The sequence below is a fragment of the Apodemus sylvaticus genome, chromosome 8 (genome assembly GCF_947179515.1).
Source record: "Apodemus sylvaticus chromosome 8, mApoSyl1.1, whole genome shotgun sequence".
In the NCBI taxonomy this organism is placed as follows: Eukaryota; Metazoa; Chordata; class Mammalia; order Rodentia; family Muridae; genus Apodemus; species Apodemus sylvaticus.
This window is the reverse complement of record NC_067479.1, coordinates 67,189,026-67,204,083: the sequence shown is the minus strand read 5'-3', so window position 1 is coordinate 67,204,083 and position 15,058 is coordinate 67,189,026. Positions and strand designations below refer to the sequence as shown.

The window sequence follows — 15,058 nt, the reverse complement described above, 5'->3', positions numbered from 1 at the left end:
ACAGCCTACTGACATAATTATAAATAACACAGACAAGAATTAAAATTTGGCCTGCTGCAATAGACTCACTTTACAGTGCTGGCTAGAACCCTCAATTTCTCAGACCCTTCATTTAAAACTTTGAAAGCTTTCAATTTTGGGTTATATATGTTCAACTGTTAATCTATATAAATATCTAAAATCTGAAACACCTCCAGTCTCAGATATTCAACCTTGACAGGTTAAAGTAATACATGTTTGTGAGGACTGAATATGACTATGTCTTTACAAATGATTCATTTTAACAAATGATGCATAAACTAACCAGGAAACTGGCAAGTAAAAAAATGGCTATATTCCAAACATGCATTTGATTCATATGGAAGGTATTATTACCTTGGCTGAAGACTGGAGGAAATAAAACGTACTGGAATAGTAATTTGTATACTAAAACTGTTGACATTGTAAGGGCTGCAGGAATAACTCAGTAGTAAAGTGCACTTAGCAGACTCAAGGCCCTGGGTCAATACTCAGCACTGACAAGGTTAAAACTAAAAGTTATCTGTATTACTGGGAAATGTCAACCACTTTTTCCTAGAAATGGCTTTACAGTTTCTCAATGACTAGTAATCAAAGACTTGACATTTCAGAGGGTTTCCAGAATAATTTATCATTTTTGGCAAACGCAATTTTTTTTGGCTTCTAAATGTATACCTGATTATAATCTACTTGCATCTATACAATCTGCCAACAATTTAATGTAATTAATACTTTTTAAAGTTAAATTATAAACTTACTCTGGCCTTGTTCCCGTTTTATCACCTAAAAAATTCAAGAAGCTTCATGTAAAAATGGGTAACAACAAGATTAACACATTCCAAGTTCTAAATTAACAAAAATTAAATAAAATACAAACACAAGTATGTGATGCCCTGTACTGAAGGAAGAAACACAACATCATGACAGAGATCTGACACCAAGCAGACACATTACAGAGCTCAGCTGCATGTACTCCCTCAGGATGAAACAGCTTTTTCAAAGGTTTTCTAGTACAGATCATTTATGTCCCTGTCTACAGTTTAACTCCAAAAACTTAAACACCACCATCACCACTATCAATGTCCCAACTTCTCCAACCTACCTATCCATAAAGCATTCTCAATCCTTTAAGTCAACTCCATGAACCTTCTCATTGCCACAAGCACAGACTACACCACACCCTCAACAATGGACAGTGCTTAAAATGCCAATCCACTCCCATCCAACATCTATTTCTTACAGTAGTGTAAGGTAAAACATTTTCTTCAAATGTTCATTAAGTAAATGTCTTCTCCATTTGTGAACTCAACCTTGTGATCCATACATTTTCTGAGGTACTGCTCTTACTGTCAAGTTATTCAACACTAATCAAACATCTGTCTCATACATAGCACGATCCATTCCTTTATTTCTAAAATTGAATCCATAAGATACATACTGATTTCAAAGAAGTTAAATGTGAGAAAGCATGTAAAAATCAAGTACTCTACATTTTACTGTCATTTGTCACTTACAATATAAATAGGTTTCAATATTTATAGGTTTTTCAATATAAATAGGTTTTTAGTTCTTCCACGAATGCTGATATTTAATTTTCCATAAAAATATGGAATTCATCACTACCTTTCACTGCTCAACATTTCTGAGTTTGGAACCTTCCTTCTAAAAATGAAGTCTAAGATTTGATGAGACAGGGTAATAAAAAACAGAGATTTAATTTTGTTTACCTAAATAGCTCATTTTCTTAATAAAACTAATATACTGTGGTGGTTTGAATAAGATGGCCCCCATAGAATCTGAATTATTGAGAACCCAGTTTGTGACAATTTGGGTAAAATTAGAATGTGTGGCTCTGCTGGAGAAGTTTGTCACCAGGAGCTGGCTCAGTTCTCAAAAGCCACATGCCATTCCCAGTCTGCAGTCTGCGCTCTCCACTTACAGTATGCTTTACTTGATGTGGGCTGTCAAGTGATCCAGCTGCCTGAGGTCACCTACCATCTCTGCTCTAAGTGACTATTAGCTTTCTGGAATTGTAAGCCAAATAACTTGTATAGAGTTGCTTGGTCATGGTGTTTTAGCATAACAGAATAACAACTATGTACATCCAATGTTAACTAGAGTAGATTACAAAATATATAGATTATGATTTACAAATAAGCATTAACATATACATTAACATAGCTATACAAGACATAAACTTAAGCTATTTACAATAGTTATGCTCAACATATAGAATGTGAAATATTGATGATAATATAAACAAATGTGAAGATACCATACTAAAGAGTCTTAGTGGTCGATCACACTAGTGATCTTTCAGGGAGTTTTGAGGAACCTGCAAGCATTCTAACAATGCTGTTAGAACAAGACAATGAAGTAGCATTACTTACTCTTTTTATCTGAGGAGATACTAAAATCTATACCACCCAGGCCTTCATTGCCGGCCCCCGAAGTAGGTGCTGTAGTCCCCAAAGACAAGCTTAAAGCATTTTGTCCGAGACCTGTAAATGAACAAAATATCACTATAAATACTATTTATCAATTTTTCTTACTTTAAGACCATAGATTTTCTTCCTACTTGTTTTAGGAGAATTAACATGATAAAAATCCGGGGCATTATTGGGTAAATATTAATAATCTTGTTGGATTTGATAATATTTTAAATTTGGGATCTTTAAGTTGGGATCTTTCATTATCAAAGACTCTGACTAGATCTAATTTGAAATAGGTAAACATTCTATTCTTATTTATTTTAAAAACTTCTACAAAAGATTTCACATGATATATATTCAGGTGGATACATCTTGCCATTTGATATTTTGGAATTGTAATTTTAAAATAATCTAGTATGAATTTGTGAAATAAATGTGATATACCTTAAATGTTAAGTGTTAACTACACATTCCCAAGCTATTCTTAAACAAACAAACAAAACGAGAAAAAACTTGTTTAAAAACTAAGTAAGCTTTATTTATTTATTTAAATCTCACCTTACTGGCAAAAAAGGTTCAAATGGACTATAGACAGTCAGTCATTATATTTACAAGCCAACTAGATATTTGGTTGACAAACCGATTTTCCCACAAACCAATGCATTCCTACACTGGTATGTCTGCTATTGGACAAGATGCTATCTGTTTTAAAAGCTGAGAAAATGTGCCAGAACTAAAAATTAGACTTAAACTGTGGCAGTGACTAAAAGATTAGTTAAATAAATATCATTATGCTAGGTAACCCCAACCCACAATCAGTAACATGACAAAAAATGAAACAATTCTGGCCCCAAGCACTTCATGAAAGTGACATTCCACCTGCAACACCTAGTCAATGGCAGTTTTAAGTTAGCATGGGCATAAACTAAGTACTGAGTCCAGGAAGTGGTGCAGATCTGGCTGAGAATCCTCTGCTCTGAGCCCGTGGAGGTAAACAGGCCAGCCAGCTCGTGCCACCACGGGCAGTGCTGCCCCGGTGCTGTGCTTTAACCTCTGCTATGCTCCTTAATGGAGCTCAAGTTGCCTCTGTCAAGTATTTGGTTACATTAAAAGGAAAAGCAAAATCAGAGTGCTAGGAGGTTAGAAAATGAACTCTTGCCTCTTCTTTGTATTGTATTTTCATTTTGATTTCATACAAATCTGTGTGAATAATATTTATATGTTTATTCTACAAGCAGCATGATATAGTCATTATATGTCTCCTTACTAGAAGGTGTTTTGAGTAAATACAAAACTAGAGAATGGCAAAATTAGCAATCAAAAGATAAGACAAATATAGATTTCTATAGGTTTCTACAGATTTCCCACTCCGTTCCTTCCTTTGAATTGGATCTTTTCCATTCACTTAACAAAAGACAAAAAATTACTAGGTTCTTTGGCAGAAACCATCAGGCCACGCTTTTTCACCTTATATAACCAAAGAAAAAGCTATTATAAATGGGCCTAAGAATTCCATGGTTTCTATATTTAAATATATATCAACTTCTAATTGTTAAACCATGGAAACTCCTGAGATTATATACTCCTACATGAAATAATTACAATATCTTCAAATAACAATAAAGCGTTACTCTCAAAAATACCTTCTGCTGACTTCAGGAATGAAAACCACACTTAGAATACAGGCGTACCTAACTGTAATACATGAAGCTAGGATGTAAGCCTCCCTTCTAACTCACACGAAACAAGCATCCCCACTGAACCACAGCCCCATGCCCAAAACAACTGAACTGACATTTATTTAAAAGATTATTTATTTAAATAAACCGACATTTATTTAAAAGAAAATTTCTGTGGAAATTTTAGGAATCTTTCTTTAAATAGGCTCACTGAGGTAAAGGACAACATGTTCTAAAATATGGCTAAGATATTCACTTACATAGGAAATTATTTTGGTTTTTATACTGAAAGTAAAACAGATTATAAAAAGAGTATTCATTTTAGCAAGCTAAAATAAAGTAAATACTATAAATTACCCGATGTTGCTGTGTTTCCACTCTGGAAAAGTGAACCTCCCAAACCAGCTAAGGCTCCCCCTAAAGAAAGCCCTGTTGATGCTGTTGTAGTTGTAGCTGGTGTTGCTCCCAAGTTATTCAAAGTAAATCCTGTGGATGCTAAAAGTGAAAGACAGAGAAAGAGATGAATAGCCTTCACATAGAAGTAGTACTTTAAAACACCATAGGGAGGGTCTGGAGAAATGACTCAGCAGTTAAGCGGTTAAGAGCACTAACTGCTCTTTCAGAGGTCCTGAGTTCAATTCCCAGCCCCCACACTTCTATAATAGGATCTGATGCCCTCTCCTGGTGTCTCTGAAGAGAGGGACAGTGTACTCACATACAAAAAGTAAATAAATAAATCTTAAAACAAAACAAAACAAGTACATTCTCAAAACTAGAATTCAGACACATCTGAAACCACTTGCTCAAGATAGTCAGAATAAAGAGTAACAGTAGTTTCAAGGCAGAAACTAGTGACCCTCCTGTTTCCCCTCATCCAACAAAATAGCTTTGGGAACTATTACAACACTATCCAGTTACTAATTCTAAACAATAGCTTTTAATCCCAGCCAAAAATTCTGCCTTTAAAAATAAATAAATCATGAACTAGGTACGTTTACAAATGCCTTTACACTTTCTGCCATCAACAGTCTCTTAAAAACATCTCTATACTTTGACTCTGTTTATTGTAAGTAGTAGAGACCATATTTCAAGATAACCACAACAGCTTTAATAGCCAATGCTTATTTATTTTTTCCAGATTAAGTCTTGTTACCTAGCTAAGCCTTGCCTTGAACACAAGTTCCTTCTGTGGCACCCTCTCAAATCATGGTGTGGACCACTAAGCCTGCTCTGAAAAGGCAATAATACAATGGGACAAAAATCAATAACTTATTCAAATAAATTTCCCAAAGTATAGTTGTGCTTTTAAAATTTTTTATGCTTGTACAGCAAAACAATTTACCTATCAAACCATCTCCCCAACCCAGAGTTGTTTAATTTAAATGGCTACTGATATTCTCTAACTGGAAAAAAATTTAATATAACAATGAATTCAATTTTCTTCCCATTCTGTCTCACCTGCTGGCGTTGATGTCAGAGCAGATGAGAGAGTAAGACCACTAGCTGAGGTAGAAGTGACAGGAAGGGCGAATGGTGTGGCAGACGCTGCAGGTTTACTGAATCCCAAACTGAAGCCTGTTGTAGAGGCAGATGTAGTAGCTGTTGTTCCTGTTTCAAAAACCAAAACAAAACCAAAACAAAAAAACTCATTTTTATCTTTATCATACAGATATTATACTGGTCTTAATTAGTATTTTATGTCTGTAATCCTTTTCTCTACCATAAGAAGTAGAATAGAGATACACAAGTTGGAACTAAATTGCGATAAATATAAAATCTTTGGGTTAAGAAAAAGAAATGCAAAATAGGTGTGGTGGCTCACGCTTTTGATCCCAATACTCAGGAGGCAGAGCCAGGCTATCTCTGTGAATTCTAAGCCAACCTGGTATAGTGGTATGTATAAGTTCTAGAAAAGGCAGAGCGACACAGTCTCACCCTCTCTCAGAAAAGGGAGTGGGAGGTAGGCAGCCAAAGAAAAAGAAATGCAAAAACAACCACTCTGACACTGTGAGCAATTTCAATCCCCCTCCCAGGCTTGCCTACAATAGCACTTACTCCCTCTACTCCCTGTGTTCTCAAGAGAAAAATAGTCCCTCCTGCCCCACCCAGACTCCTGTCCCAGAAATCCTCCTCTTCCGGACTCCTTCACAGTCAGCACCAAGCTATCTCCTCACCCTCCTTCCCAGGACTGGTCTGTCCATCTCCTTCCTGCATTGCTCCCAGTGCCCTCTTGCTGCTTCTACCACTGATCTCTCCAGTTTCACCATTCCAACTACAGCTACAGAAATCTAACCCTAACTGCCACCAGCTTCTTTGGTTTAGTGAGGCAGTATCTTACTAAGTAGCCAGAGCCATCCTACTGCATTAGCGTCCCTAGTACTGAAAGCACAGACATGCACCACCACACCCATCTATGAGCCAGAATCTGTGCCTACCTGAATCCCCACTGGTTGATGTCCCTTTGAGTGATGCATCTGACCATAACACAAAAGCCTGCTAACACCCTCACTTCTGTCAAGTCAATCACTCAAGGCAAAGACCCTGATACTTTTACCTTCCTTTGCATTGCTTTAGTTCAAAATCTTATTACTAATTTTATTTCAAAAATATTGCTAGATTACTAGCACCCTCAAAAAACGTTATGAGTCCACATAGGTAGTTTTGGATGTGGATTTATGTTCATTTTTAGGCATATATCCCTTTAGTGGAAAAAAGACTATGTGACAGTCTTCGTATCAAGCCCTGGTTGTCTCTAAAACTTTGTGAAATGTTAACAGTTCTGTCATACCTTGAAGCACAACTTTTAGTTATCTATAACATCACAGAATTACGGGGCTGGGAGCATAGTTCTCAATGGAAGAGCACTTGCCTTTGTGTTTGTGAAGTTTAATCCTTGCTGCTGTTTTTTGTTTGTTTGGTTTGTTTTTGTTTTTGTTTTAAGGCAACTAGTGAAAGTTTTGGATCCATATCTAAAACTACCTCTTAAAATATATCTATAAGTTACACAGGTATGACATTGAAGCATTCAGTTTTTATATAGCCAAATACTGAAAGGTTTTTGAAAAACAATTATGTCAGATGCATACAAAGTTCTTTATAATTGTTCTTCTTTCCCCTACGCTGAAATAATACAAGAGGAAAAAAATCTACAATTTATTAGAAAAGCAGAGATAGCTCAGTGGTTAAGAGCACTGACTGTTCTTCCAGAGATCATGAGTTCAAATCCCAGCAACCACATGGTGGCTCACAACCATCTGTAATGAGATCTGATGCCCTCTTCTGGTGTGTCTGAGGACAGCTACAGTGTACTTACATATAATAAATGAACAATTCTTTAGGAAGGAAGGAAGGAAGGAAGGAAGGAAGGAAGGAAGGAAGGAAGGAAGGAAGGAAGGAAGGAAGGAAGGAAGGAAAGCAGAGATTGCTCTCTTCTCAAAAATTCTTACCCAAAATTAATTTTATGGTTATAGCCACTATTCCCAGAGACAAAAAGACAAACTGAATTATCAATGAAAATGGTTTCCTTCTAGATTCCACCTTCAGAGAATAATACACTTGTAATATGACTGATATATGTATTATAGCAACAAACACAAGCATTTCCCTAGAGAATAAAAAGGTAAATAAGAAAAGGTAAGTACTAAAGCTATAAAGTACTATCACTCAAAAAGCTACTACTCAAATGTATGCCAGTAACTTTCAAGAACTAGCCTTTATTCTATTTTAATATCAAAATTTAAAACAAATTAGTAAACTGCCTTAAGCATCTTCACTAAAAAAAAATACTATATCATATAATTTATAAAAATCATCTTGATTCATGTTTACAACTTTCAAGTGCTTCTCTGGAGCTGTTCCTTCACCCATACAAACATCCAATTCCAGTGATGGCGTCTTAAATAAAGACAGAAGATGGAAACCAAGACAGAAATACCTCATTTACCCTGAGAACAAGACCATCGTCCTCACCTGCACTTGCTCCTCCCAGAGTGAATCCAGTGGCAGGCTTAGATCCAAAGAGTCCTGTCCCAAAACCACCAGCAGAAGCAGATGTAGATGCTGGGGTCACAGAGCTTCCAAGAGTTCCAAAGTTGAGTCCCACAGAAGGTGTGCTTGTTTATAGAAACAAAAGAAAACAAAGTCTGCTATGGATGATATTTACTTTGGAAAATAAAAAATTAACTGTTTAAAATTGTTTTCTCTCAAAAAAAAAAAATCTATGATCCGAAAGACATTAAAAAAAATACGCCTAACAAATTCAAACACCTTCTTTTCCTCCTTAAAAACAAGTCAAATGTAAAGTTCATCTTAAATAATACAATACTGAGCCTGTTTGGGAGACAAAGGAATGACACCTTCTCAGCTTCTGTGGGCTCCATAGTGCATTCAGGGACAGTCTGGGAACCTTAATGAGACTACACCTCAACATTTAAAAAGCAAAAGTGTGGTTGAGACATAGTACAGCAGTAGCCCTTGCTTAGCATGTGCACCATTCGAACCTCACTACTACAACAGCAAGGAACACAACAAGGCTATGAAAGTACACTCTACAGCAATCAGGATGTCAGATCACAAGATCACCATCTCAAAGAAAGGAACACAATGCTCTCAAATTTTCACTCCACCCCTAGCATATTTTAAATGGCCAATGATGATTGTTTTTCCTTTGAACTACTTGAGAACAGTCCACAGTTCTAATTATAATAGTTCAACAACGACTCACATAAGAAGACATACAGAAGTTACTCTAGGTAGGTTACTGCTATAGTAACTTGTCATGGACTGTATGTTTATGGAAGAAACTCTTTACTGGAAACCTAAACAAAGAACAGCTGGTAAAACAGGACTGTGAAGTTCAAAACTTAACTGTTTATCTCAACCCTCAGAGGTCCAACTTTGCTACCTACAGGGGGGAAGGATTATATAAATAATCAAGAAGTTGCAACAATTTGACACCTCAAAAATCATGTTGGAAAATTAATAGACTATAACACATAAAACACAATGGGAAATCTTACTACTCATGTTATATATTTATTCCAATTCTGCCTTTCTAAAGTCAAAAGCACACTAAACATGGTAACATGCCTGTAATCCCAGTTATTCAGGAAATTACAAATTTCAAGCTTACCTAGAAAACTTAATGAGACAGTCTCAAATTAAAAAGGGGGGGGGGGGGGCATCTAGAATTGGTGGCATAGGTCTGTAATATCAGCTACTTAAGCAATTAGTGAGATTGTCAAATCAAGGCCTACCCAAGCTTCAAATAAGGTCTAGGTCAACTTGGACTTGAGTCTACCATGAAATACATGTAGAAAGAACAATGGGGTAGTTCCACAACACAGCACTTCCACTGTGTAAGACTTTCATTTAAATGCAGCACAATGCTTGTTTTAAAACATTTAAAAAGAGGCTAGGCTTGTTACCAAGCACAAAGCTTTAGGTGTAATCCCTAAACTGAGCGCATGCCCACGCCCACGCCCACGCCCACACACACACACACACACACACACACACACACACACAGAGTGATAGAGTGAGAGAGTGTGAGAGACCAAGAACACCAACCACCTGCAAGGTGATGGAGTGATAGCTCTGATTTAACAAACAACCATTTGCTAGCTAAATTAGGACAACCATGGTCCTGGTTCAGAATATCAAGCACCTTCCGTCCAGGGACCAGAAGCCCCACAGCCAGCCAGAAGAGCCATTCAGTCTTCTGCACACCCTAGGAGACCAAGATGAGAAAGCTACAATGTCAGCACTGGTAATGTACACTTTCCATAGGGAAGCTTAGGTAGCAGATGATGCCTAGGAAGCAGGGGGTCACAGTGACAAAGGAGCTTCTTAAAGAACTAGAACTTAGGACGGATGAGTAAGGGCAGGAGTACTCTATTGTGTTAGTCTCCCAATGACTTAGAGTATTTTATTTCATATTCTATATATTTTATATATATATATTAAACCTATAGTTTTCATAGATTTATATTTTGTAATCATAATTTTAAGACATACAATTTAAACTAAGTAGAGCTAGAGATGGGTCAGTGTAAAAAGGACAAGGTGAGATCCTCAGCATCCACAACAGGTAACTTACCATGGCTTCTGGCCTCCGTAGCACACCGAGGTCTCCAGCCCCCCAACCACCCCTCCATTTTAAATTTAAAACCTGGAAGCTCACAGTGGGCTTAGGGTGGAGGGTCCGACCCTCTGCTGGGCTCTCAGGACAATGCACACATATGGTGCACAGAAGCAAGCAAAACACCCACACACATTGAATAAAAATAAATCTTATAGAAAAAAAAAAAAGAACTAAGTAAGATACACCATAAAAACGACACACCTAAAACCAATTAATCGATCAATCAAGAAAACAAGGTGAAAGAGCATAGTCGCAGAACTAAGAAAGAATACGCAAAAATGTGATTAACTGGGGCAGTCTGATAGTACTGTTGACTGTGGGATGATGGGGGCTGTTTAAAAAAGGAGAGGGGGAGAAGGGAAGGGTGGGGGGAAGAGAGGGAAAGGGAGAGGGGGAGAGAGAGAGAGACTATCTTTGAGATATTAAGCCTATAGCCTTTTTAGTCTATAGCCACATTCTTGTTAAGCTTCGGAAGATACCTGTCTTCGGGTACACATTTCCTCATTTTATGAACTCTTTACCAAAGACTGAGTGATTAATTCTTTCACTGAAACAGTTTTCTGGAATCTCTAGCTTTTCATCTGTCACTACCTGAATATGTTACACAAACTGAAGAATATACTACTTAAGCTTGTAGTGAAATGAAAAGACCATGTGAATGGTTATAACACAAAATGATTTACGATGCTATGCTAATCTGTCGATGGCACAAAATAACTATGACAAATCCCATAAATGCTTAAAAAGAGAGATGGGGGGGGGGGGTGTCCTATGGCACAAAGGCTTGAAACAAAAATAATCGTAAGTCCAATGCACCGTAATGTTTAAAACCGTAAATACGGTAATGAAATCTAAACCACTAAGGGATATATTTTTTACTTACGTTGTACCTATTTTTCAGTTCCTAATAAGCCAGCAACAAGCTGTCATTAGTTCTACATCTATTCTATCCCTGAGCCTGAGGTTTCGCGTAGGCGTAGCCGCGATTCCAGGCCGCTTCCCGCAGTCAGGTCAGGCCCACTCCGCGTCGTCACCGCGCGTCTGGGGACTGTAGAGCCCTGGCAGTGGAGGTCCCCACCCACCCGTCCACAGCCCACGGAGGAGCTCGTAGGGAAGCCAAGCAGCCAGAAGGCAGACCTCGACATGCCGACCCTCGTGGGGGAGCACCAGGGTACCGAAGGCTAGTCAGTACGGTTACCTAGTCGCGCCGGTCCCGAAGGAGAATCCGCTGCCTGCGCCGGTCCCGCCAGGGGCCACAGTGGTGGAGCCGAGGGTCCCAGACCCAAAGGAGAACCCCGTGGCCATGGCGGCCGTTGGCACGAAGCCGTCAGCAAGGGTGGAGAGGCCCCGGACGCTTCAGTCCCTTCACTGCCGAGGAGGGATGTGCCACATAGCTGTAGCCCAGCGGAGACCGGGAGGGAAGTTGAATACCAAGCGGCGGCGCGGCGAGGTCGGAGGGGGCGGAACCACACTTGAACGCATGCGCGACACCACCCGCGCGCTGAACGCACTAGAAGCGCGCCCCGCCGCGCAGGGGACCCTGGGATTGGAGTGGAGGCGGTACTAGTGTAAGGCTGGGTGGATGAGGTAAGGTGGGCGCCCCGCCCACTCTCTTAAAGAGCTAAGTCCCCGAAGTGCCTGGAGAGTCTCGCGGTATTTTGTGCTTTACTTCCTGAATTAAGAGCCTCAAGTGTGGCTTGTGTCCGGCCTCCTGTCAAAAACCACGCGAAGAGTTCTAGAATGGAGAGGACCTTGGTCGTCACTTCACATTCCTCCAAGGGGACGTCTGCGTTTCATTGGGTGTCACTACACCTGAAAAAGAGGGAGGGTGTTCTACCTTTTGAGGGTTCGGAAATTCACGGGTTTTAATTTACACACGCTTCCGGTTAGCACCCCGAGGTACTGGCGACTTGCGCTGCCTGCACGGAGGGGTTGAGCGGGGCGGTGTGACACTGCTAGTCTCCTCAGCCTCCGAGTCTGAGGTCAGGACACAGCGCCCCAAACCCTAGTGGGCAGAGATGCGCGCCATTCCTGGGGACCTTCCCTGATGGCTGCTCCCCGGCCCTGTGGCTTTCCCACAGCTTGGGCTATTTACTAGAGGACCTGCGAAGTGGAAGGTGTAGGGACAGAAGCGAGCGATCTAAGAATATACGGGCACCCGGAGCAACATGGGCACCAAGAAATGCTTCTTAGCGGTGGTCTGGGGGCTCTGCCATCATGACATGGCTCTTTAATTCTCTGGCAGGAATTGGCAGACTATTCCTGCAAGTGCGTTGCCAAGTCTTGTTCGATGAACATCATCAAATCCCTCAGATTTATTCCAAAGCACAGTCCTCGCCATGGTAGTGATTCGAACAAAAGCCCAGTGGCCTCTGAGTGGCACTCAATGCCCTTTATATGACAAATCCTTGGAACTTCTTTTCTCATAGCTCCCCCATAATTCAGCACTAATTTTGTGTTGACCTTGGGCATTGCTACCTGCAGATCAGAGATTGCTACCTGCAGCTGAATCAGAGCCCCTTCCAAATTCATTGTATAGGCCTGTCCTCTCCCCAAATACTTAACACTGATGAAACTCTGTTCCTCACCATTTCCCTTTGGGGGAAGGGGAGGTTCACAAAAGTTAGGTGACTTCAGAAGGTGTGTTTGGCACATGATGTAATGTCAGCCATGAACCATACAAACTACAATAAGGACTAACCTGGCAAGATATCTCTATTGGTGCAGTAGTAGCATGGATGTCCCAATAAATTTACCTGTTAACTGAAAAAAAAAATTAAGACGAATCCAAATTTTTATTGAAAGATTCCAGAGCTTGAGGATACCAACATAAACTTAGCAAGAGCTACATGTGTGACTCTTAGGATTCATAAGGTCAGTGGGAAGGGGTGATCATTTTAAAATACAGTAGAGACTAATATATCTATGATCAGAAAAACTGTGGGCATATGGAATACTTAAGGTAATTCTGTAAATCGGTGACTTTAAAATACAAAGTTTACTGAAAAATTTTAACTCTAATAGAAGCTTGTGAAAAAAAAAACATCAGAGGAGCCATTCAAATTAACAAGAAATGTTGTCTTAATCTAATTTTCATATATTTGTGTTTGATATATAAAGTTCACCTATACAACAGTGATAATTGATTCATATCCCACAGGGACAAAAGAAAACCTGGAAGTTTCAATCAATGATATTAAAATGTATGTAAGTCCCTTCCTTCTGTTGACACTTCCTATTGTATGTAATTCTACCACAGCAGCACACAGTCTTGAGAAGCTACAGTTTACAGCTGTGGAAAGTTAACTGAAGAGGGGATTCCATCTATGCACTTCTGGAGAAGCCCCCATGGCGCTGTGCTAAGCTTTCATATGCAGCTGTTTTGTACTCCTAACCCCCAGCCCACTCCTATGATTAAACCAGTGAATTTGTTGGTGGCCTAAACAAGATCTGGGTTGGATGTGTTCTTTTGTGCCCTATCTGGAGTGAGTAGGCATTTGTTCATATCTCCCCAGGAAAAGATCACACAAAACCTAGTTTGGTATAAACAACAAAACATTCTCTAAAGGATGTCTAAATACTCTTTATCATGACATTGCAATATTTTTTTTTATTTTTTATTTTTTTGCTTTTTTGGATTTGGTTTTTTTCAAGACAGGGTTTCTCTGCATAGCCCTGGCTGTCCTGGAACTCACTCTGTAGACCACGCTAGCCTCAAACTCAGAAATCCACCTGCCTCTGCCTCCCAGAGTGCTGGGATTACAGGTGTGTGCCACCACCGCCCAGCTTATTTTATTGTCTTTTATTTCCTTACACAGATCTGCATAATTTTTAGTAAGCTAAGCCTGATGAGAGATATAATCTCTTATTGCTCCTACCACTTCAAAAACTGTTACTTATGTACTCCTTTACTGTGATTTTAATTTAATTTTCCTTAGAAGATTAATTATCAGAATTATTTGAAGTTTATTACAAAGGCATATTGCACCAGCAAGGATTTGGTGCTTGCTACTATAAAGTCTTGAGTCACATTTAGCCCCAGCCCATTTAAACACCATTTACCTCTTGAATGTTCTTGGACTAGATAACTGAAATGAATCCAAATACAAATCTGCCTAATGGCATTTTTATGGTTGTAATGTTTCCAACACAAGCACCTCCCCTGCCCCTGTTCTCATTGTCAAGGTGGATTTCCTTCTCTGCGGCATTGGATTGGATGAGTTTCTTTCTGTCTAGGGCTTTATGTAGTTGGGACTTCCACTGGATTCTCACCTGAAGTGGACCCTGCACTTGGGCTTTTAGTTGGGCATCTAAGAGGGCATCAAAGCAGATAGCAAACTCACCTGATTGGCATGGCCTTCCTGCAGAATCGACATCAGTGTCCTGCTCACCTCTGTAGACGCATACCTTCCTCCATGTTTCTATGTAGAAGATCTTACTGTCTTGCCAGTTATTTAATTCTTCATAGAATTTGATTTTATATTTTCCATTACTTGAGGTTTTGTTTTAAGCAGAGTGATTTTCAAGCTTCTCATATTACCATAAATGGAACTTCAATATGGATTTTGAAAAGCAAGTCAATATAGAATGATTAATAAGAACACAGACTCTGGAGTCAGACTGTCTGGCTTTATGCCACGACTCTTGACTTTGTCTACTCTGTAATATCAGACAACTTCACCATATTTCATTTTTGTCATTTTTGGAATGAGAGAAGTAACAGTACTTTCCCCATAACACTGATAAGATACTTAGTGTCCTTCCTGTGACCTGATAATCACAGTAGA

The 15,058-nt window shown here is 39.3% G+C and overlaps 1 protein-coding gene across 2 annotated transcripts in view; it reads right to left on the bottom strand.

Moving 5' to 3' along the window:
- Positions 1-11,747, bottom strand: part of Nup58 (nucleoporin 58) — a 34,169-nt gene extending 22,422 nt beyond the window's left edge. The window contains exons 1-6 of one of the 2 annotated variants that reach the window (XM_052191277.1): positions 11,470-11,747; positions 8,099-8,241; positions 5,588-5,737; positions 4,487-4,624; positions 2,409-2,519; positions 777-801 (exon numbers count right to left, since the gene is read on the bottom strand). In XM_052191277.1, coding sequence (XP_052047237.1) covers positions 777-801; positions 2,409-2,519; positions 4,487-4,624; positions 5,588-5,737; positions 8,099-8,241; positions 11,470-11,576 — 674 coding nt within the window. In that variant the 5' untranslated portion in view covers positions 11,577-11,747. The remainder of the gene's footprint in view (positions 1-776; positions 802-2,408; positions 2,520-4,486; positions 4,625-5,587; positions 5,738-8,098; positions 8,242-11,469) is intronic. The other variant, XM_052191276.1, reaches the window with a different exon arrangement.
- Positions 11,748-15,058: the final 3,311 nt, after the last annotated feature.